The sequence below is a fragment of the Stegodyphus dumicola genome, chromosome 7, assembly GCF_044657685.1.
Source record: "Stegodyphus dumicola isolate Sdum_Otavi_A_Nest chromosome 7, ASM4465768v1".
NCBI classification, from domain to species: Eukaryota; Metazoa; Arthropoda; class Arachnida; order Araneae; family Eresidae; genus Stegodyphus; species Stegodyphus dumicola.
Window position 1 is genome coordinate 9,644,521 of NC_140774.1, and position 24,689 is coordinate 9,669,209.

Sequence of the window (24,689 nt, forward strand, 5' to 3'; positions counted from 1 at the left end):
TTTTGTATGTAAAATTTTATTTATTTTTTTACCCTCTGAAACACAAAATTTATAAATTACTAATGAAATTAATTATAGGTCATATATCTAGGTGTAGCACTGAATTTTGCATATGATTTAATGACTTTGTTAATAGCTTCCAGAAAGTCCTTTTCGGTTGCAATTTTACGTCGAGCTCTAATGGCAAACATTCCAGCTTCTGTGCACACGCTACGAATTTCAGCTCCTAAAATAATTAATTATATAAAATTTGAAACTTTTCTTTGGGTAAAAAAAAGAGAGAGAGAGAGACAAATCCAAAAACACTTCCATAAAAGCTTGATTATTTGGAAAACTTGGGAAATGCCAATGCTAACTATGTAAAAATTTAAGATACTCGAGCATGCAAGAAATGCAGTTTACAGTCGAAAAGGCAAATGAATGGGGAGAAGAAATTTCAGGTTTACATTTAAAATTATGCAGGATTTTGGGTAGAAGCAATACATTTATGATGTAAAAGCCAATGCATTTTGTAGGTCTTACAATGAAAATAAAATGTTTTATCTGATTATGAAATCCTGTTGAGCATAAAAGTTGGCAGAGATGTCACCAAACATACACCAATCATCCTAGGAGGATATATAAATATATCATCCTACATTTGTCAATATATTATTCTATATTTAGTTAAATAATTAAGAGATACAAGTTACAGCAATAAAATACTTAAATCACTATCATAATTTTTATGCCAGGGAAAACTTTACAAAATCGAAACCAGCTATTTAGAATTAATTGGGTTTACATAATATCAAGGCTAAGATCTTATGATTGCATTGTGATGTTGTTCTTATCCATTATTGGCATTAAATCACACTGCTTAGCAGCAGTACTCTATATGTGCTCTATAATGTTTCACAAACCTCATTTTTTCAGGAGAAAAATTTAAAAAAGTATAATATACTCTGGTTGTTCAGGTGATCCAGATAGTCAGGCTTTTATTGTATTTAAACAATCAATCAAAATATCAGAATTTCTTACCTGTGCTGTTGGGACACAAACGGGCAAGCAACTCAAACCTGATGTCACGTTCCACACTCATTGATCTTGCATGTATCCTGAAAATGTGCGTCCTTCCCTGAAAAATGATCAGAATTGAATAAATTGCAAAAGATATAAAACAGCACAATTTGAAACACTATTCTAAAGCCTTCATAACAGATGACTTCTTGAGTTTTAAAATTTTGAAAACTTTGGCAGCAGTTACGGATCTTGAGGCAAACAATTTACCAACCTCTCATCAATCTAAAGAGAGAGAAGATAAATTTTTGACAGCCATAAATATCCAACTGTAAGAACATCTCTGAAATATTTTTCTTGGTACTTTCCCTTTTGCCATGTTAATACAGTGAGAAAGAAATCTAGATGAAATGTTTTATAAATGTGTTTTAGCGTCTCTGTTACAAATTTCAAACAAACAGATCATCCTGTCTCACAGCAAATGCATCTTAATATTTACTGTTTAGACAAGATCCATGTGGCAATCCATACAAAAAGACTCGTTGATTTCAACAATTTTAGCAGATTCTCTAATTTTTCTTCAGCATACCAGATAAGATATTTTGTGGCAGGGTCAGAAATCTTTTTCACTCTAAAGGAATATTTCAGAAAAAGGGGAGTTCAGCGGACATTGTGAGGTGGTTACAGTAATAATACAAATGAATATATGTAATTGTATGCAATTAATGTTAATTCACATGGATTGAAGTATTCTAACAATTTATTTTATTACCAAAAGATTTAGAAAAAAAAATTGCCACAGCCTGTTTTTCATAAATATTGCAAGCCAGGCAAAAGAAAACTAGGAATTATTGTAGTGCAACTTAAATAAGTTGTTGGGAAAAAAATGAAGCGAAATTATTTTCTTAGTACCAATCATTGTGCGAGGAGCACTGCTTGGATCTTTTCATGATCTGTCAACTCGAAGAGAAGAATGCGTATTCTGCTTACAACTCGAAATACAAACTCAAGAATTAAAAAGGTTAGATACAAACAGAGGTTGTAGATGAATGCATAGCATGCTGTGATTGGATAGATTATATGAAGATAATAGGGTCAGAAAATAGTTCATTGTATGCTTGAAGCATTCGAAAATTGATTCATCTGCAGATGTCACTGAATTTTTGTCAAAAGTTTAATTTCATAATTTGTGTAATTAATAAGATGGCAAAGCTAAAACAAGAATTTTTTGAAACATTATCCATTGTAATCACAATTGTTTGTTGTCCAAATATCTAAAATTCAGAATTTAGATAACTGAATGGCAAGCACTGTGTTGCCAACACGTTTTGAGTAAACCTGCTTGTTAAAGTTGCTCTAGTCAAAGGCTGTATTGTTACAGATATTTCTGACTTCCCTTTATTGATGACTTTTCTTCTAACCAACAATATATAAAATGTAATGCAGTCAAAAAGCAAATTTTTTACCATGCTTTCTCTCAGAGTTGCTCTTCTGTTTTAGGCACAGTTTAAATGCACAATACCACGTAAGTTTCTAATAAAGTTTAATTTCATGACTGTTCTCTAAAATCCTGATGAGTTGCAGTATTTCCTCTCCTAGGAAGAACAGAGCTGAATTGATGGCAAATTGAGTTAACATATTTCTAGATAAAATATAAATTTAAGAGAGTAAATGAATATCAGAAGAACTCAGCGTGATTAGCTAGGACACGAGGCACACAGGAAGAAAACATATAGAAAATACGAAGGCTTCCATAACTATAATAGTTGAAATATAAATTTAAAAGAGTGGATAGAATATCACACTAATGAAGAACTGAACGAAAAAGCTAATGCACAAAAGACATGAGGCCCATGTGACGAAAACACAAGGAGAAACATTATTAGAGAACATTACTTTTATAGATAAAATATAAATTTAAAAGAGCAGATGGATTATCAAAATAAAGAAGAACTGAATGGGAAAAGCTAATACATTAAAAAAAGGGGAGGACAGATGAAAATACATTAAAAAAATAAGGGTTACCATACTAAACAGCATCAAGGCTACCTTTATAGATAATTTATGATGTTGCCTCAAAAATCTGCAAGTACTCCTTTAGTTTTCCAGCTGTATAATTAATTGATGAAGAATTCCTCATTTTGTGAGGCTATCCAAAACAATGACAAAGAAGCATTTAGTTGTATTTTCAATATGTACGATTTAAAAATTTTGGCACCTACAGTTATCAAGTAATTTGTGAAACGTCCTCTAATCACTTCAGCATTTAAGGCAATAATTCTTTTTCAGTTAATGGAAGACTAAACAGAATTTTGGTAACCCACAGTCACTTACTCTGTAGATGTCCGTAAGCTTCACTTGCACCTGGCAGTAAACGAATGTGATTTTGATTCTTGGAAAATCAGTCATAGCTGCAAACTTGTCAGCAACTTTTTCTCAGATACATGTGTAAACAAACTTTTAAATAAAACTACATTAATAAATGTTACTGAAGTCATTCAGCATTTTCTGCAAGTGCATCAGCACACTTTTTTTTTTTCAATACACACAGACTACAAATCTCTAATTTTTTTTTTGTTTCAATTAAATGTCTACTTGTGGGTATATGTTGTGTTATTTTCTTATATTAAATTTAGGCATATATTGTGAATATTAAAGAATGTGTACAATTCTCAAATGCTGACTTCAAACTTATATGCTCCTTTAAGCTGTCACCAGGCAGCACATGATGTCACATTGCAAGCAGGTCAGAGAAGTTGCAATGTGGTGGTGGTAGCTTTTTGGAAGTTTTTGTGAAGTAGCGCAGCTGCAGAATATTTGCTGTTACATATTGCCAATTTGTTGACATTGATGACATGTCATAAAATAACCACTTTTTGATGCGACCATTCTAAGTTTCTTCATAGTTTATCAGCACTAGATTTACAGAGCAAATAGACTTTTTAACTCTTTCAAAACTAATGATTTCCCAATGATTAGATTTAAAAAATTTATTATTAATCTATCCCATTTTACATTAATCTAAAGTAAATGTATCAAATAAAATATAAATTCAATAAAAATAATCTTTATATTAATTTCAATTAATACTTTAGAATAAGTATTCAATTATTGTTTAAAAATTTTGCTAAATTAACACCCTTAGGAAAAATGCTTGTAGAAATGCATTAGCTGTATTATAGTATGCAAATGCAATTTTTCTGCATAAAAGCTATTCTTTAAAAAAAAATGACTAAAACTAAAAGATGATTGACTGGGATAATAAATTGACACTTTTGTATTACTAGTTTTAATGAGGATAACTGAAGCAGTGGTTAAAAAATAAAATGCATGTAGAAACTGTGTGGTGGTGGAGGAGGGAAAAATTTTGCATCGAATCACAGAGTTGCAACAAATTGCAAATATTACATTCCTTTAAAGTGATTTTATTAGTGAAGTATGATATTATTCAAAGTGATGATATTAATGTGTTTACATAAATAAAATTTTAAGTGTTAAAATCTTTTTTTAAATAATTAAATCTTAAATTCTTTTAATTTTGAACTTTGTTAGAAGATATGTAAAGGTACCATCAAAAATAAATAATTCTACCAATTTGTAAACTTTTCAGGAGTTTATTCACATGAAATTAACCCTTTTTGTTTCAATTTGTTATTTATTAACTACTCTATTTAAAACATTCCTTATTCTACATAAGACTGATATATGATGCTTTTTATTGAACGTAAAATTTTCTTGTAATAATTTAAAGTTGTCTTACGATAATGGGATTCAGATTAGTAATTTGTTATAAGGGTTATTCTAAATTTCAATTAACTGAATAAAAATCATAGATTAGTTTACTTTTACTAAAAATTCACAGTAAATATTAATTTTAGTTATGTTGATTATATTTCCAAACGAAACTTAGTAGATGGATTGAATTCCAAATGAAACCTAGAAGTTTCATCTAAAAAAATGTTCCAAACATGATTTTGTAAATTAGTTCATAAGTGAAATATATATCAGTAAATGCTTAGAAATATTTTTAAATTAAACAGATCCCCTTTTATTTTACATACTTATAATAAGAGCTATCTTCAGTAAATATTACTTATGGTTTCTAGAAAATGAATGCACAGTTTTTATGCAAAAAAATTATATCTAATGCTGAGATATTCTTGGGGGAGGGAGGAAATGAATCATTCAGAACATTCAGGTAACTATTAATGACATTAAACAAAAAACATATCTTTCTCATATATTTTCCATATAAATGATGATATCCCATGATAAAAACATGAAAACATACAGAGAGAGAGAGAGAGAGAAAAAAAAAAAAATTGTAATGAATGTGGGAAATCATATATTTTGCCTACTACCTTTAAGTGTCTGTCCCTTCTGTGGTATTATATATGACAATGAATTGGGGGGGGAGAACTTTCAGAATTAGAAAACTTTTGATTACTGTGCAAACATCTGCCATTACTACGTGAAATTCTAAATCTCAAAGGGTACAAAATTGACAATTTATACAAAATTCCTCAGGTAGCATGTTATTCACACAGTGAATAAAAATGACATATACAGTGAAACCTCCTTACAACAATATTTTAGGGACCAAATAAATATATTGTTGTAGAAAGGCATATTGTTATATTGAGGGCTCACATATTTTGAGCATTTAATAAGAGTTTTTTTTTAATTATTATTAGTTTAAGGTGCATAACATACAACTTTTAAGTCTATATTTAGAAGAAATTAATTTGTAAAATACTAATAATAGTGGTTTAAATACTAAAAAAATAAATAAATAAGATAAATTCAGAAAATAAGCACAGAAATATTCTCATACCTGAAAACACTCTTTATTGAAAATAATCCAATATTTTTGTTTGTTTATTGATTTTTTTAACTGTTAAGTTCACCAATACTGTATGCATTGAGTCTAGTGCACGAAAATGTTTTTCATTTGTCGACGGAAGGCTTGAAAAAAATGTCCGTAGAGAATTCACAGATTGAAGAGCTTCTTGGGATGACAATAAGGACTGCGATGGACCTGTATTATCATCATCATAAATATCATCATCAATCATCATCTTCATCATTGTTTCCTATCTCATCAGTAACTCCTGCGAAAACCATAAGATCATCATCTGCTGTTAAACAGTCTTTTATACTAATTCCAAACTTTTTACCGCTCTTTTCCTCAAGTTGGGATACGGATTTTTTGATGTGCAAAACACATTCTTGATCATCTCAGAGATCATTGTCTATGGAATTTTCATCATTATCAGATTTCTTATCTTCCATAACACAAAGACCAGCCTTTTTCCAGCAATTCTGAATGGTTTTTTCTGTTACTTCCCACCAACTTCCAGCAATATTGTCACACGCTTCCTTGACATTTACAGCTTTGAAAGGGTCTTCTACTTTATTTTCAAAGTTTACATGTATGGAGTCCACCAACCGTTTTCTGTAATATCCTTTGAAGCACTTAATTATGCCCATATCAAGAGGCTGTAAAATTGAAGTGCAATTGGCAGGGAAAAAAGCGATTTCGATATTTTGTAGCTTTGGAAAAGACGTGTGAGCACCGCAGTTATCTATCAACAAAACAATTTTTTTCTTTCTCTTCATTTCATTGTCTAACTTCTGTAACCATTTGGAAAGAAATTTAGATGTCATCCAAGCCTTCTTATTTGCTTTATACTCCATGGGAAGACTTTTCATGTTCTTAAAGCACCTTGGCTTCAATGATTTACCAATGACGAGAGGTTGTATTCTATGCGTTCCTGTGCTATTTGTACACAAAAGAACAGTCAGTCTCTGCTTTGATTTCTTCCCTCCATAACACTTTCATCCTTGAATGCCAATGTTCGATCGGGTAGGAGTTGGAAAAACAGCCCAGCTTCATCTGCATTATAAATGTCTTCTGGAGCATACTTTTCTAAGATTTCTTTCATCTTGTTTTGCCGCCATTCATTTGCGTCGTTTATCGGGGCTGACTTTTTCTCTCCGTGAACTTCTTGGAAAGTTATTCCATGACGATCTCGAAAACGCATTAACCAACCATTGCTAGCTTTGAAAGTTTCGTTCCCTAGCATTGCTGCAAATTTCCGTGCTGTTGCACATAATAAAGGTCCATTTATTGGGACATTTGTTGCTCTCATCTCTTGAAACCATTTTAAAACAGCAGCATCAATGTTTTCATTTGTTGCAACTTTCAGTTGTTTTCGCTCTGGGTTAATTTCATTTGAAGTTACAGCATCTTCGATTTGCTTTCTCTTCTTTAGGAACGTTGCAACTGTAGGTTGCGATAATCCATGTTTCTTAGCCGCATCAATCTGCTTCATTCCCTCATCAATATCATTGATAACGTTCAGTTTATCTCGAAAAGATAGTTGCTTTTGCCCTGCCATCTTAGGGAACAATATCGCGTGAAAGAAAGACAAGTTTAAACCAAATGTTTTGCGTAGAACTCAAAATCATTAAAGACTATAAAACAATCTGTGAACTCACTTTTCAGTACGTCACTTAACAACACCCCGCCTCCATCTCCCCCTGTTCCTCTAACAAAGGGCACTTGTTCTGTGACAAGGTGACCAGACAGGTCTAGATGTCCTTAAACCTTATCAGAATTCCAAAGCTTACTGGGAAATGAGACTAGGCATACATTTACACTTCACCCCCCTCACCCACTCCAATTCCCAAAAGGGTGGTCTTCATCTGTTTTGAAATCTGAACAATAGCTATTTATTCAGGGATAAGTTGAATATCCACAATGAGTCTTAATAGACGGAAAAAATAACAAAAAAAAAAAAAAAAAAAAAAAAAAAAAAAAAAAAAAAAAAAAGAAAAAAAGCATTTGAAAATCAAAATTCTATTATAAAGGGAGAAAATAATACTGAAATTTAGATTGAAAAAATCGTTTTACAGAGGTTCATTGTTCTAGAGAATATAGCAATATTGATGGGAGATTAACATTAGTTTATATACAAAATCACCGGGACCACAAAACATTATTGTAGTAGAGGGAGTTATTGTTGTATCGGGTATCGTTGTAGCGAGAGTTTACTGTTATTCAAAATGCATGGAAAAGAAAGGGATAGGGAAATTGAACATTGTTTAATTAAATATGCAGAATTTAATACAACACAAAATAAAATTTAAACTTCATCTATACAAGTTGTCACGATCCTGGATAAATTAATCTTTGTCGGTTCGTTTCCAACTTATGAATGTTATTAGTCAACTCTATTCGCAGGAAACAAACTGGCACACTTATGCAGGTTTAACAATAACATGAGCTATATTTTCATTTTGTAAATACACATTATCTTTTCACAAAGTATTGTTTTTATTCACAATTACATCAAACGCACAAGTAATACATTGCATCTTTCCGTTCTTAACAAAAAAAAAAAAAAAAAAAATTCTTGGAATACAGAAAACTAAATTCAAATTTTTTCACACGAGCATGCCGTCCTTCTCGCATCAAGCACGCTTCTTCTTCTTGTTGCCAGATTTTCTCCTCACTCCTTTCAGATAGAGGCTTAACTGTTCTTCGGACAGGTTGGTAGCTTTCCCTTACTGAGTATGTGCATGACACAAGTATTAAATAAATATATACCAGGCCTGCAGAGTCGGAGAGATTTTGGGGTAAAAGGAGTTGGAGCTGGAGATGTTAAAAATAGGTCGACTCTGACTCCATGGACAGTTTGAATTTGAAATGCAATTAAAATGAATTGAAAAAAATTAATGACAAGCTGAGTTATTATTTTTATTTATGGACTGTATACATTAATAAATAGTCATTTTCTATTTTATTGACCTTTTAATAAACAATATAAGGGAGGAGGATGGATGTGATATTTGCTATTAGTGATTAAACTGATTCATTTAGTTGAAAATCTCACTGGTAAATTTAGGTAAGCAGCAATAGCAGCAAGAACTCCTAAAATTGATGCCATTCTTAGGAAGTGAGCAGGAAAAAGAGCTTGATAAAGCAACGTGATAAGAAAGTACATATTTAATAGTAAAGAGGTTTTTATTAGAATTAACCTTTTGAATACGGGATGGCCATTATAGTGGCCATAGAGTCCTCTCTTTGAAAAGACGGGGTTGTCCACTTAAGTGGCCATGTCTTTTTTCCCCCATTTTCCAGGCTGAAAAGTGGGGTGAAATGTCAAATTTGACGTCCCTAGGGTTTTAACCACTTATCTCTTTCAAAGGGCTTTCTTTAGCGACACAGACGCACCCCTCTGAGAATCCATTAAACTACACACAAGAATCTTTGTTGCAAATAGGTGATTTCTTTAAAGGGGGAAAGCATTCGGTTCAAGATTCCCCGTCCTTTGGCAGCTTTTACTGCTACTAAAGCCCTGGCCTCAAAAGGTTAAGAACTTTTTAAGAAGATGTAGATAACCCTAATGTTTCACTAACAGAAAGATTATGGAATGATCTTGCAGAATTGGAAACTCTTCTTTCTATACCATATATAGCCACAAAAAAGCTGCAATTTGAAGAACTGACAGGAGGTGAGAATGGGATGTTTGTTCTTTCTGAAATGGAGGGTTTATTGCAAAAGGAATAATTTCTTTAATGAAGAAAAGAGAAACTAGTTTACTAGACAATGAAATCTTGCTGGGTTCAACATACGGAGATTCGAAACACTGAATTTTCTTGGATGACGAACAAATTAAAAAGGCAAAAAAAGTCATCTATGAACTTTCATTAAGAATGAAATTATTCTCAGAACAATTGGAGAATTCGAATCAGGACAGTCAAACTGCAGACATTGCAATTGAGACTGTATCATCCTCTTCCATTGATGAATTAGATTTTGAGAAATATTTTTGGGTAATATTGAAAAGGCTAAGACAAAGCGTATGAAAATAAAAAGAGCCTGTAGATATCAAAATGAAAAAATACAAACAAGATTTCTATACGGCCTAAGGAGAAATAGAGAAATATGATTGCGCTTGCTAGACACCTCTTTCAGAACTTATAAAAGTCTATCCTGAAAAGTTAAAAGAAGTTATCTCTAACAGTAACAGCTCTTCCTCCTACTCAAGTTAGTGTGGAAAGACTCTTCTCAGCTCTGAAGTTTATCAAATCGGATCTATGGCCCTCCAACAAAGAAAATCCTGCCAAAGCTATACTGTTTCTTAGAAATAACTAATGCCAGTTTTTCCATTTCATAACAAATGCTAATTAATATAAATAACTTGCTATGCCATCAGTTTTTTTTTTCTGTAGCATCTATTACTTCTTTTATATTAAACAAATAAGCTGTAACCCATATGTTTACAGAACTCACTTCCAAAAGTTAAGCACAGAGAGGAAAATTTCTAATTTCCGGAAGCCAATCAGAATTGGAGACAATGCAATTCGCTGCAGAGGTAGTTGGAAGTATACAAATATGTTAGGTAACAGTCAGTCATGCTCTCATGTCAAGAAATATGCAAAAAAGGCAGTCTTATAAGAAGACAGCTTTATGAAGGGTTAGAGAAGTTGATTCTAAATGCTGATAGAAGGTGTTTAAAACTTTCGTACAATTTGTTTTCAAGACCTACGTGTTTCTTTGACTTCCAGAAGACGAATGGAAGATTCTGAGCGCTGGCATGCTGTGGGGTGCAATGAAGCAGGACAGTTGATCACAGATGTTGCTCTTTTCTTCGGTGTTCATCATTCCGTAATTTCATGTCTATGGAAACAATTCCAAACCACACAGACAGTTGTCCGAAGGCCTCTAGCCAGTCGCCCAAGGGTTACAACTCCCACGGAAGATCAATATATTGCTATTGTAGCCAAGCGCAATCGCAGAGCGACCTCCACACATGTGACATCTATGGTTACAGCGTCCATTGGTAAGGCAATATCTGTAGCTACTGTAGATATGAAGATGTCAATTGGAATGTATTTGACTGGGACAATGTTATGTTTACTGATGAGTCAAGATTTGCTCTGGAGCCAGACAAGCGTATAAAAATATGGCATGAACAAAGAACATGCAATCAGTCCCAAAGCATCACCGAATCACGCATTCTAAGGCAGAAGCATTATGGTGTGGGTAGGGATTGCATTGGGATACCGCACCGAACTGAACATCTTTAAACGGGGTTCTTTGACGGCTGTCCAGTATTGAGATCAAGTCTTAGAACCCATTGTGAAATTGTACGCTGCAGCAGTTGGTCCTACTTTTATTTTAATGGACGATAGTGCACGTCCTCATAGAGCTGATATCATCAATGACTACCTGGAGAGTGAAGGGATTGCACATATGGGATGGCCAGCATATTCGTTAGCATTTTTAAGTTTAGTTTGTTAAAAATAATTTCAATCAAGAAGGAAACAATTATTCAGGAATATAAATGTTTAGATATCTTATACGAGTTGTTTACAAGATTGTACACCACTTATTCATTAAACTAATTCTTTTCAATCAGCTATATGTTAAGATAACAATTTCACATAAATATTCTGGGGGGGGTAGGTAGAAAGCAGAGAAATTTGAAAAATACATATGTGACATCTTTGGGTAAAAAGAGGTACAGGCAAAGACAGGAAATTGACATCTTTGCGATGGTAGCAAAAAAAAAAAAAAAAAAAAAAAAAAAAAAAAGAAATTCCACAGACATCTGGGCATCTTTAAGATGACATAAAGCGAGGTCTTTGCAATATCATGTGCAAGATTGCTACATCATTATGACATAATCATGCCGCTTGGATCCCATATCTGTTTTGTTTACATTCATGGCATGAAAAATCGAAAAGTTGGTACAGGAAAAGAAGACTAGAAATATTTTAATAAAGTTTCAATTATTCCTCCTTAGAAATTCCAACACTGGCAGAAAGTGCTGAAATCTCTCTCTTTTTTTTTTTTTTTAATTGTGTGTGCAAACACAATAGCAACAACAGCACAGGTATCAATTTTAGAACAAACCTTCGCGCCAAAAAAATAAGCAGTAAAACTTTTTTTATTTTTGCTACCACTGAAGAATGTAAAAAGCAATCTCATTTGTGGATATACAGGGTGACCCAAAAGTAAGTAATTATCGCTAAGAAACTGGGAACTACTTAAAAACACCTTCAGGCATTATCAATGTTTGTGATGTTTAAAATGTGTTAAAAGTGCAATAAACTTTATTTTTATTGCGCATGGGATTTCAAAAAATCAAAATTTTTATATTGTTTTTATTCCTTTGCAGAATTCTTAAATTATGAAAACAGAAGAACAAATCTCTCTCTCTTTTTTTTGGGGGGGGGGTGATATTTTATATTAGAGGAGTAATACAAAATGAAGAAAAAAATTAACAAACCTGAACGTGGAGACAATGTGATTCATAAAACTGTGAACAAATTTGAAATTTGGTAAGAGAGCCTAATTTGAGACTCGAAATATGCCCAAGACAACAGTTCACAGAATCTAGGATTCAACGCTTATAAAAAAGCCTTATCGCATTCAATTACTGCATTCCTTTCATGAAGAAGATCATCCAAATCAAGCAGCAAGATGTGCACAATTTGTAGAGCAAACTGAATATCAAAGCCTACTGGATAACATCTTACTGTGTTGAGTAGACCTTCCACACATATGTTAAAGTGCATTGAATATAACTGTCATACCTGGACAAATGAAAAACTAACAAAAAGTCATGAAATGGGAAGGGGACTCTCCAAAAGTTAACATGGTTGGAAGATTTATAAATCTTGAGTTACAAAAGTGAATAAAAAATTGGTCACCCCTCTTACAGTTAGTTAATTCTGGATTACAAAATCAAAATTCTAGAACTAAATAATAAAACAGTAAATAAAAAAGTAAAAATTAGCATGTTTTTAGTACATAAGCATGATAAACATTAGTTGACCAGAAATTTTTTAAATGTCTCATTTAAAAAATTTTAGGTATTTACTTGTGGGACACTGTACTATTTTAGTTTCCTTAGTCCGTACTTTTTTTTTAAGTACACAAAATACTTAAGTGTGTGTTCTTATAAGAATACTTCTCTTACACCAAAAATTACCATTTTTCTCCTTTTCACTATGTCACGACTATATTATAAATTGCATTAAAAAATGTAAATGTTTTGCATTCAGTAATTCATAATACCTAATAAATATATATGTGTATTCAATAATTAAGTATTTATGTCTCAATTTCGTAAATTTAGGTAAAAAATTAAACGGAAAAATGTAAACGAAACTCTGAAAGTGATGACCATCTGCAAAATTCTCTAAATGGTGCAATCCTTAGCCCCAAAGTGTGCAAATTATCAGAATTCTATTTGTACCTACATTCAATGTCACTCCATATTTGCATTCCTCTGCACTATTATTTTCACGATGGAGAGACTTCACATATCTGATGGTAAATGGAAGATTAAGGGATGTAATCAAAAAGCTGTACTTAAGTATTTGTCTGTTGACCATAAAATACGAGGGCTATTTTTTTTCAACCTCCGATGGGCTATAAAGAAAAGACGGGTGAATATACAAAAAAGATTTTATTACCAAAAGAAATGTACAATACAGATTATTTCTCTACATAATCACCTTGACAATTGAGGTATTTGTCATATCTGTGAACAAGCTTTGCAATATCCTCTTCATAAAATGTCCCTGCTAATGATTGGAAGTGAGTTGTGATGGTTTCTTTCAGCTCCACGTAATTTTGGAAGTGCTTCCCACCAAGCCACTGCTTCAGTTCAGGGAACAGATGAAAGTCACTCGGCGCTAGGTCAGGACTATATGGTCGATGTTCGAAAATGTCCCATTGAAATTGCTGAAGGAGCCGTTGGGTTACATGAGCGCTGTTGAGGACAATCATTGTCGTGGATCAGAACAATTCCAGAAGCCTTTTCGTTTGTTTTGAATAGCTGTAAGCGTCGCAAAGTTTCACAATATGAATCTGCATTAATTGTTGTTCCAGGCTGCATAAACTCCACAAGCAACACACCTTTTTGGTCCCAAAACACAGTTGCCATAACCTTACGGTTGTTAAAGGTTTGTTTGAATTTTGTGGTTCTCTTTGGAGAATTTGTGTGCATCCATAGTTGTGATTGTAGTTTCATTTCGGGCGTGTCATAATGAACCCATGTCTCATCACCTGGATCTCAAAAACTCTTCTCCGTCAGTATTGTAACGGTCACGAAACTAAAACGCTGCAACCATTCGGCGAGTTTTGTGGTTGTCAGTCAACATCTGTGTGACCCAGCGAGCGCAAACTTTTCTGTAGCGCAACTGTTCAGTAACGATAGAGTACAGGGAAGATCTTGAAACTTCCAGAAATTTCATCGATAATTCACTTATGGTGAACCTTCGATTTTGCTTAACCGCTTGGTCAACTCATTGAACAATGTCGTCTGTAGGGACAGACTTGCATCCTTGACGCCCTTCATCATGCACATCAGTTCGGCCATCTTCAAACTTTCGATACTATTCACGAACAACGCCATCACTCATAAAGCTGTTTCCATACACTCGACTCATTCTTCGATGAATTTCTGCTGCACTGTTCCCTTCTGCCTGCGAGAAATGAATAACAGCTTGCAATTCACACTTGGCGGGAGAATCAATAGCGACAGACATGTTTACGTGACTGCAACTCAACAGAAAATACTGCGCACACCAACCACCTGCCGCATACCTGACCATCATACTGTGCGATCAGAGGTTGAAAAAAAAAAAAAAAAAAAAAAAAAACCACCTACGTATAATCAAGCAACACTATTTAGCACCAATTATGGATAAGCGTGATGTAACAAAACATTTAATTTTTGAGAGAAATGATTTTGTGACATGCCTTCTACAGAACAGCAAACATCAGCTTATTTTCAATACAGTTATGGGAACTCAACCTAAAAGAAGAATGTGTGAATGGACATAATACAGTTAGTTCAATATGGCCAACAAAACAGTAACAGCCTAGCATAATTACCTGTGGAAAGTTTGCACTCTGCATTTTAAACAGAGCTTCTGGTAAAATTGTAGGACCTAACAAAATATTAGAAATTAATGAAAGCCTTTTCATGAAGCGGATCCAATAGTGATTTATTATGAAATAATGAGGCAGCAATTCCTTCAGAATTGTGCAAGATCTGGCGGAATCTCCACCAGCCTTCATTATTTGATGGTAGCCAACTTGCACTGTCGGCAACATAATACACAAGCACCTAAATACCATATCTGACCATTGAAATAACAAAACTGACAGATCTTTGTGGGGTGATGTCATTAAAAAATATAACATCTTTTAATGCACCATCAAGTCATTCAAATATTGATAAGATGATTCTGATGTAAAATGTATAACATTTGATGAAAGAGTCTGAATTTTATGTTTTTTTATCTAATTTTATTTTGAAATTTTTTATACAGAGAAAATCCTGAATAGGGAAGGATCAAAATATTTTTATAATGAAAATAAAATTAGAAATTAATTTACATACTACAGTCCAGATAAACTTTGTAATGTTTATCTCGACTGTAGTATGTTATCTGGACTGTAGTACATTGACTGCAATAAAACAAAATCAATGCAAATATTAACTGATTAAATGTAAGTTGAATATTCATTAAAAAGTTCTACAAATACCTACAACAGATTCAGACAATTCAAATTAAATGAAATTTAGTAAGAAAAATTATGCTGAAAATCACTAGGGGTGGAAGAATGAAATCTGTACTATTTAAATTTCAGGAATTTAATAAATTTTATTTTAAGTTACGCAAACATTTAACCTCAGCGGTGAAAAACATTTAACCTCAGCATAAAAATTAAAATCCAGGACAGTTCTATTGAACATAATTTTAAAATTAGGAAAGGAAATACTTACCTCAAGATCGGGTAAACCGAATTCGATTTTTCGATCCAGTCGACCAGGACGCATAAGTGCAGGATCTAAAATATCGGGTCTGTTTGTGGCCATGAGCACCTTGATGTTGCCACGAGGATCAAAACCATCTAACTGGTTGATAAGCTCAAGCATCGTTCTTTGAACTTCATTATCACCACCAGCACCATCATCAAATCTAGCACCTATTTTAGAAAAAAAGATTCTTAAAACATTAGTTAATAAATAAAGAGTGAAATCCTTTCTTTGAATTAATAATTAAAAAGTCTAATGCATTTTAAGATATAGAAAGAAATTCTCTAAAACATGTTTTATAAATTAGACCAAAAAGGAATTTTAGTTTGGCATAGAAACAAATTAATATAACTCTAATGATTTCGAGCATAGTCTTAAAATTAAAAGCATGACTTAAATTCTTTCGAGCAAACATAAATCTTTTTTATTTATGCCTAAGAGCTTTATGCAAAAACTTTTTGCATCAGATGTCTGGATGGAAAACTGAAATACCATTTTTTGATTTTTTCCCTTTACTTTCTAGTACCCATTCTAGCTGTTTCAGAATATATATACCAAGCTTTAACAAAAGTTTCCCTCCACCGAAAATATCGTCTGCTCAAACAGTTTGCGTTAACGTGTTTAATGACATTTTTCAAATGATTTTTGGCATTTTAAAGAAAAAGACGTGCTTTAGAACATTGTGTTGTGAAATTTGTAAAAAAAATATCGTTAACATTAAGCAAAAGGTGTCTGAAACAGAACTATCATGCTACCAGATTAGAACCATAATTTACTTTGTTTTGTTGCAAAAAGTCAGCAACAGAATGTCACCAAATTACTTGTACAGCTTTAGGTATTAATGTTGTATCATACGACACCTTAAAGGTTTGATACCAAAAGTTCAAAAACAAGGACTATCACATTCAAGAAGCAGAGAGTCCACCAGCAACCAAGTGGTAAAGACGCTGAACACTGGTAGTTCGGTCCGAGGTTCAAATCCCGCAAATGGGCTGGCTGCACAGGCGTTTTCGTGGTTTTCCCCATGTGTAACGGATATACGAGCCAGTTTCCCTTAGAAAGTTCTCCACGAAGGCATCTCTCCTTTTAGGCAGATAGCCCTCATGTGCTTTGCCATAATTGAATAATCCCTCTCAAGAAGCAGAGTCCTCTGGCCGGCCCACTGATGTTGATGAGGCCCACTTGTGAGAACTTGTGGAAGAACATCAGTATGCAACCCTTTGAGAGCTTGCTAAAGAGTTGGAAGTCAGTGCTATGCCCATTAGTCGCACTGTGCACTGCATAAACTTGACGTACAAGTTCAATTGCTGGGTGCTGCATGAGCTGACAGCAGATAAGGGCAGACATGTTTAGGTCTGCACTAATCTGATCAAATATCAATGCAGAAAGAAAATTCTGGACCAGATCATCACTTGTGATGAAAAGTGGATTTACTTTAATAACACAGGCAGAAAATTGGGTTGGTCTGCATATGGGAAGCAAGCCAGCAGCGTCACAAAGCAAAATTTGACTAACAAGAATTATGTTTCGTACCTAGTGGGACTGCTGTGGTATTAACTGGAAGAAGGTAAAACAGTACAGAAAGGCATACCACGAGATGCTAGTCCATGTTGACGCTGCTATCAAGAAAAAATGTCAAACGGAGTTTCGGCACAAAAAAGTAATGTTCCATCAAGATATTGAAAGACCACATTGCATTCACTGGTGGACTCTGTACAAACTTGAATGGGATGTTTTGCCACATCCACCATATAGCCTTGACATTGCTTCTTCGGACTTCTACCTTTTTTCACACTTGCAGCTACAACTTGCTAGTGCTATCTTCAGTTTTGCACAGGTCATTCGAAATGAGGTTCATCTGTTTTTGGATTTGCGGCTACCAAGTTTCTATGCTGAAGCCTTTGATAAACTATCAAATCCCTGGTAGAAAATTTGGATTTGGGTGGTGATTACTACCCACACTGAAGGCACTGCTTTCATGTTCTTTTTTCCCTAACTTTATTAAGAACATTTTGAGGGGAAAAACATTTCTTACAACCAGATATATACATATAAATAAAAGCCAATACATATTCAAACTGGTGCATGCTAATATAAAAATAAAAAATTCTTTGCTTAGACAATAAGCCACCATATACTAATCCAGAAATGAGATAGAGTACACAGAATAATAAATGCTAGAAAAGTGCAAACAAAAAAACAATGTAAATAATAAAGATATATAAAGATCGTTAATTTTCGCCAGGGGATTGGTGTATTGAGACAAGCTAATGGAGCAGCCTATTTCTGAACTGATAATGACACAAATTTACTAAATTCAAAACTTCCATAAACTGCAAAACTGTCTGCATCTTAACCACTTCAATCCTTACAGGTTGGAATAAGAAGAGCATTTGCTCAATTTTCAATAATAAGTTGGATGGAATTTAAAATTGAATTGCAGTTCCTAACAGCAATAAGAAAGAAAATTAATATAATTATTAAGAAAGAGAAGGGGAAAAAAACACAGTGTGTTGAATGGGTGTAAACGAATAGTCCCAATGTAGCTCATGCATGTCATAAATGGTGACTAAAATGAGTACCCAGTGTCCAGGGGTATAGTTGGGCACCCCTGCCTCCAGAAGGTTTGTAAATTTGGAGGTCTGGTCCTCCATGTTGGGGTTTGGGCATGAAGCCTGCAAAGGGAAAAAAAACACTCTTGTTACAAAATCAAAGAAAGAATTTTCTAAATTGTCAATATGGAGGTGACTTGGAAAGGATTTGAGATTCAGTACATGGTATTTATGCTCGCTTTACAGAAGCAAGGGTCCATCCTTTTTAACAGAAATCATGGATAGTTATAGGATTGATTTGATAGCCCTTCAGGAAATGAGATGGATTGGACAGGGAATTCAAGGTGGCAGAAATCACAATGAAATGTATTTTACAGTGTGATCAGTTGTGATCATAAGAGGATTAGGCATCTTATCATTGATTTTGAGGCCAAATCGCCTAGGCTTAGCAAGATCAGATTGAGAGGCAAATTCTTCAACTATAGCATTACAAATATACATGCCTCAAAAGAGAGCAAAGACGAGGAAGAAAAAAATACTATTTATGAAAAAAAAAAAAAAAAAAAAAAAATCCATGGATTGTATTCTTCCAGTTCCAAACATGATATAAAAATAGCATTGGGTGATGCAAATGCCAAGATTGGGAAAAAAGGCAAGCCTACATTGTGACTCAAATAATAATGGACAGAGGTTGATATTTTTTGCTGCAGAACATCATATGGTGGTGGCCAGTACTTGCTTTCCACACAAACGTATACACAAAATGACCTGACGATCTTCAGATTGTGACACCTTTAACTAGATTCATCGCGTCTTAATCGATCTTAAACATGCATCAGACATACTGAAAGTTAGATCATATCGTGGAGCAAATTTCGACTCGGACCACTACTTAGTAATGATGAAAATTACAGCAAGAATTTCTAATGCCTGTAAAAACCAAGGGGTAGAATTAGAAAAACATAACTGTCAGCTGTTGAAATATACAGACATTAAGCAAAGGTACCAGAATGAATTGGAAACAAAATTGAAAAACATTAAATTGGACAAATTGGAAAGTATTGATGAAAAATGGAATTCACCAAAATTGGCTATTATGGAAACAGGCAACTAACTATGTCATAGGAAAAGTTAAAAAGAAAAAATGTGATGACTGCTTTGACCTAGTATGCAGAGTTGCTACCGAGCTTACAAATATAAGAACATGACAGAAAGAAAATTTACTAGAATAGCTGTTGTCAAATACAAAATGAGCCAGAAAAAAAGGAAAAAATGATCCACTGCCTTAAGAAGAAAAACTTTCATGAAAATCTCTTAAAGGATATTGAACATATTAAGGAAGTAGGGGAAAGCAGACCTTTCTTTCATGAGATTAATAATGGATGAAGACGTTTCAAGCCAAGAACTGTGCAGAGAGAAAAATGGCAATATTTTAGGTACAAAAGGCAAATTTTTCAAAGATAGTGGAAGCACCTGAATTCTGACTTGCCTAATGGATCAACAATCAGAAATTTAAAGGCTATTGATCCCCCCTCATTGATAGAAGTGAATAATGTTATAAAAAATTAAAAAACAATAAATTTCCTAGACCTGACAATATACTGTCAGAATTTTTAAAAGTTATGAGACCTAACTGCATACAGCTTATAAAGGAATTTAATTCAACATATTTGGGAGAGTGATCCCAATGGAATGGAAACTTAGTGCCATTTGCATGATACACAAAAAAGTTGATGTTACAAAAAAGGTGACAAAAGATTGTAGTAATTATACAGGAATCAGTCTTCTTTGCACATCCTATAAAATTCTGTCTACTATTCTTTTTGACAGACTTTTGCTATCTGTTGATAACTTGATACGTGACTATCAATGTGGATTTAGGAAAGGAAGATCTATAACTGAACAAATTTTCAACTTCAAACAGATTCTTGAAAAATGCACAGAATTTGGAATTGAGACTCACAATCATTTTATCAATTTTAGAACAGCACATGATTGTATTAACAGAGAACCTCTCATAAAAGCAATGTATGAATTGAAAATTCCAGAAAAACGTTTTGCACTTGTAGCAATGACTCTCAAAGAAACCATAATTCAAGTACGTATAAAGGGAGATTATACAGAACAGCTTGAGATAAAAAATGAAGTGTGATAAGGGAATGTATCGGCATGCCTCCTATTTAATGTAGCACCTGAAAAAGTTATTAGAGACTCAAAGATGTTTATTAGAGAAAATATATTTACTCAGTTCAAATAATGGCTATGCTGATGACATTTTGCCTGCAGTGGGCACCGGCTCTCAAACAGGCATTTATGGCATTGGAATAAAGTGCTAAAAGAATTTATTTATTTGTAAACGAAAATAAATCAAAATATTTAGCTTGCTTCAAGTCTGAGTCACTTAGTCACTCAGAAATTGGCAATTATAAATTTGAAAAAGTTAACAGTTTCAGTTATTTGATAAGGGAGATAAATAATAAAAATGTGTTGGCCACAGAAATATATAGAAGTGCCCTGAAGAGTTATTTAAAATCCAGCTTTCTTAAATTAAGAACTGCTAAAGATGCAGTTCTTAATTTAAGAAAGCAAGTCTTATAAGATCTGTCTTGACTAATGCATCAGAGACTTATGTGATGAGGAAGCTCTGGGAATTTTTGAGCAAAAGATCTTACGTTGCATTCTTGGGGGGGGGGGTCCAAGTGAATGGATCTTGGATAAGAAGATGTAATTCAGAAATCTAATAAAATTTACAAGCAACCTGATATTGTAAAATTCATCAAATTACAGAGACTTAAATTGGAAATTGGGCTGATCATTTGGCTAGAATGAATAAAGATTCTTTCTGTCAAAGCCCATGGGAAATAAACCTCGGGGGCAAACTCCCACTAAGATGGATTGATTGTGTCAAAAAAGAACTTAATATTTTAAAGGTTAAAAGCTGGAACAGAGTTTCCAAAAGTAGAGATGTTTGGAAAAGACTTCTGGAGGAGGCTGTCGAGCCATCGAAGAAGAAAACAAAATTGAATTATTAAAAAACAGAATCAACATCATCCTGTATAATTACTAAATTGAATAAATTATTAACAAACAGAACCGACATCATCATTATCTACTATAAATCAGAGGTTCAGAGGGGGAGTCAATAGACAAATATCCACTAAATAGGCATAATCAAGAAAAATTGATAACTAAATGTTTATTCAAATATAGCTATATCACGTAGCAAACAAAATTGAATTATTAAAAAACAGAATCAACATCATCCTGTATAATTACTAAATAGAATAAATTATTAACAAACAGAATCGACATCATCATTATCTACTATAAATCAGAGGTTCAGAGGGGGAGTCAATAGACAAATATCCACTAAATAGGCATAATCAAGAAAAATTGATAACTAAATGTTTATTCAAATATAGCTATATCACGTAGCAAAGGCATGGGCAACCGCTGGCCTGTGGCGCACGAAGTTGCTGTTTCTGGCCTGCTACATAAATGCACAAAAATGTATAATATTTTAATAATTTTGAAATTGTTATCAATACAAATATTTCAACTGAGATTAGCACTATTTTAAGAGTTTTTATCATACTTTAATTACCACTTAGTATATCACAAGTAACTCATAACGTATTTCACCGAAACTAATTGAATTCGCCAAAAATGAAGAAGATTAATTATGCTCCCACACATTAACTGAAATTTATATTGATTGAAGGAAAGAGAAGCACTTCTACCATGTTGCTGAGTTGCCAAATGGTGTCTGTTTTTCCAGTCTTGTATTGGAAGCACAATAGCACTTATTTTCTAAACACTGCCAAAGGATCTTGAGCTTTTTTTTTCTACACGTTAAAAATATTAGTAGTTGTATGCCTGCTGTACCATCATTGAACTGAACTGAAGAGTGGTGCAAAATTTTGTATATGAATGCAAAACATTTTTGAGTCATAATGAGACACTGGAAAGCATTCTCTGCGCCATTTCATTGTTGAACTTTTATTGCTTGAATAATAAGATAATGGCCGACGTGGTGATGAAACTGGTAGCTGCATTCAGTGCGACTGGTTATCAAAGAATATCTATTGTTTGTTAATTGTTATCAAATTGATCACACTAAGTTCAGCTAAGGATAAACTTTTATTAAAAATATTTGTAAATATAACTACATTTTTAAAATTATTATTACAATTTTTAATTTAAAATATAATTTGTAACCCCTAAGATGACTGATTTAAAAAAGGAAAACTGATGTGGAATGCTGCATTTTTAACAATAATTGGACATTTAAATATTTAATGGCAAATACAGATGATAAAGCTGTTTGCCTGGTGTGTAATGAAACTACTTCCATTTTTAAAGAATATAATCTAGAAAAGCATTTTTTTTTGCAAACAGTTTCATTAAATATAAACTTTTTCACCGGAACAAATGAAAATCGAAGCAGAAAATTAAAAATCGGTGTTACGAAAACAACAAAATACTTTGAAAAATTTATCACACACATATAGAGTTCTTACAAAAGCTAGTTACACTGTTGCAAAGCAGTGCAAATCCTTTTCTGATAAGGAATTTGTGAAGCAATGTTTGATAGATTTTGTTGAAATATTATGTCCTGATAAGAAACAAACATTAAAAAAAAAAAATTTGTGGTAATTCTCCAAATAATTTGCGTCGTCAATTAAAATTTAAATTGGAAAATTGTTCTTAACATGCACTGGCTTTAGAAGAGTCATGTGTCATTAACAGTACTAATCAACCTTTAATTTTCATTCGAGGTATAAATAAAAAATTTGAAATAACAAAAGAATTACTTTCTATACATCCTATGAAAGACATAACGATTGGTGAAGAATTTTTTTATTGCTGTTCAAAAAGTGTTGCATAAACATAATATAAAAACAAGAGAAAATTGTTAACATCACAACCAATAAATGTCATAGTTTGACAGGGAAAAACATCGGATTGTTAAAAAGAATAAGAATGAAATAAAGAAGGAAAAGAAACAGTCTTCCTCCATTGTATAATTCATCAGGAAACCCTTTGTACAAGAGTTTTAAAACTTAAACATGTAATATCCATTGTAATGAAAGTGGTTAATTTTATATATGGAAAAGTTTTATGCCACTGGCAATTCGTAGCATTTTTAGTAGACACTGATTGTGAGTTTACTGATATTCCTTATCACATGGAAATATGGCGGCTTAGTCTTGCAAAAGCGATTCTCTAAATTGTTAGGTGTAATAATTAACTTTTTAAGTGCTAAGGACAAACTGAATGAATTCTCTGAACTACATGATGAACATTGGCTGAACACCTTTTTCTTCTTTCCCGATTTTCATATCAGAAACAATTAAATCTGTCATTGCAAAGGTAGGCACAATTTGTTTTAGACATGTTTACTAATGTACTATCATTTACCACTAAGCTAAAACTATTTTTGCAACAATTTCAGAATAAACAGTTAACCTGCTTTCATATTTTGCAAGAAAGAGAGAAATACTTGAAGGGTAGTGATTTCAAGAAGTATGAAGCTACAGTAACTTACTTGTACCATGAATTTATAAGAAGATTTGATGATTTTCAAGATCTCCAAAGATTTATCATTAGTAAGCCAACCGTTCAATTTTCACCACCCCTTGCATTCAGTTGTAACTGATAAATTTACTATCAAATCCGATAATTAAAAACCAATTTGCAGGAAAAAGGGTAAAAGAATTTTATGCTTCTTTAATTCTACATGTTTGAATGTTTAAAATGTTTAAAAATATGCTGAAAATAATATTTAACATTTTTCAGATCTATGTACCTATGCGAAGCTACATTTTCTTTAATGAAAAATACAAAAAGCAAAACAAGATCATGAATTACGGATGAAAGTGATGAGCTACTTTACGAATAGCCATGAGTGATTTGAATCCAAATTCAAAGAAATTACGGATCACGAACATATGAATTTTATTTCTGCCTCATTAGTGGTTTTATTTCTCATTTAATTTTTCTTAAAATTCTTTTCCTTTTCTGGTATTTATTTTGTTGTTAACAGAATAAAAATATTTGTTCTAAATTGTGCTTCTTTTATCTTAATCTATCACCTATATCCCATTTCCAGTAGATAGATATTTTATTTTTAGTTTTATATACATTGAGAATTTGGTATACCTATAAATTAATTATTTTTGTTTTTGTTCTCTTTCATTAAATTCTTTAATGTAATCTAGCCTGCACCATGATACGAAAAATTTCATTTGGCCTGATGATGAAGAAAGTTGCCCACCCGTCACGA

The 24,689-nt window shown here is 32.9% G+C and overlaps 1 protein-coding gene across 1 annotated transcript in view; it reads right to left on the reverse strand.

The window, feature by feature from the left end:
• Positions 1 to 24,689, reverse strand: part of Rpt1 (26S proteasome regulatory subunit Rpt1) — a 59,715-nt gene continuing 35,026 nt past the window's right edge. Inside the window, exons 8-10 of the mRNA XM_035376946.2 lie at positions 15,819 to 16,021; positions 1,021 to 1,117; positions 1 to 226 (exon numbers count right to left, since the gene is read on the reverse strand). Of these exons, the coding sequence (XP_035232837.1) occupies positions 69 to 226; positions 1,021 to 1,117; positions 15,819 to 16,021 (458 nt within the window). The 3' untranslated portion in view covers positions 1 to 68. The remainder of the gene's footprint in view (positions 227 to 1,020; positions 1,118 to 15,818; positions 16,022 to 24,689) is intronic.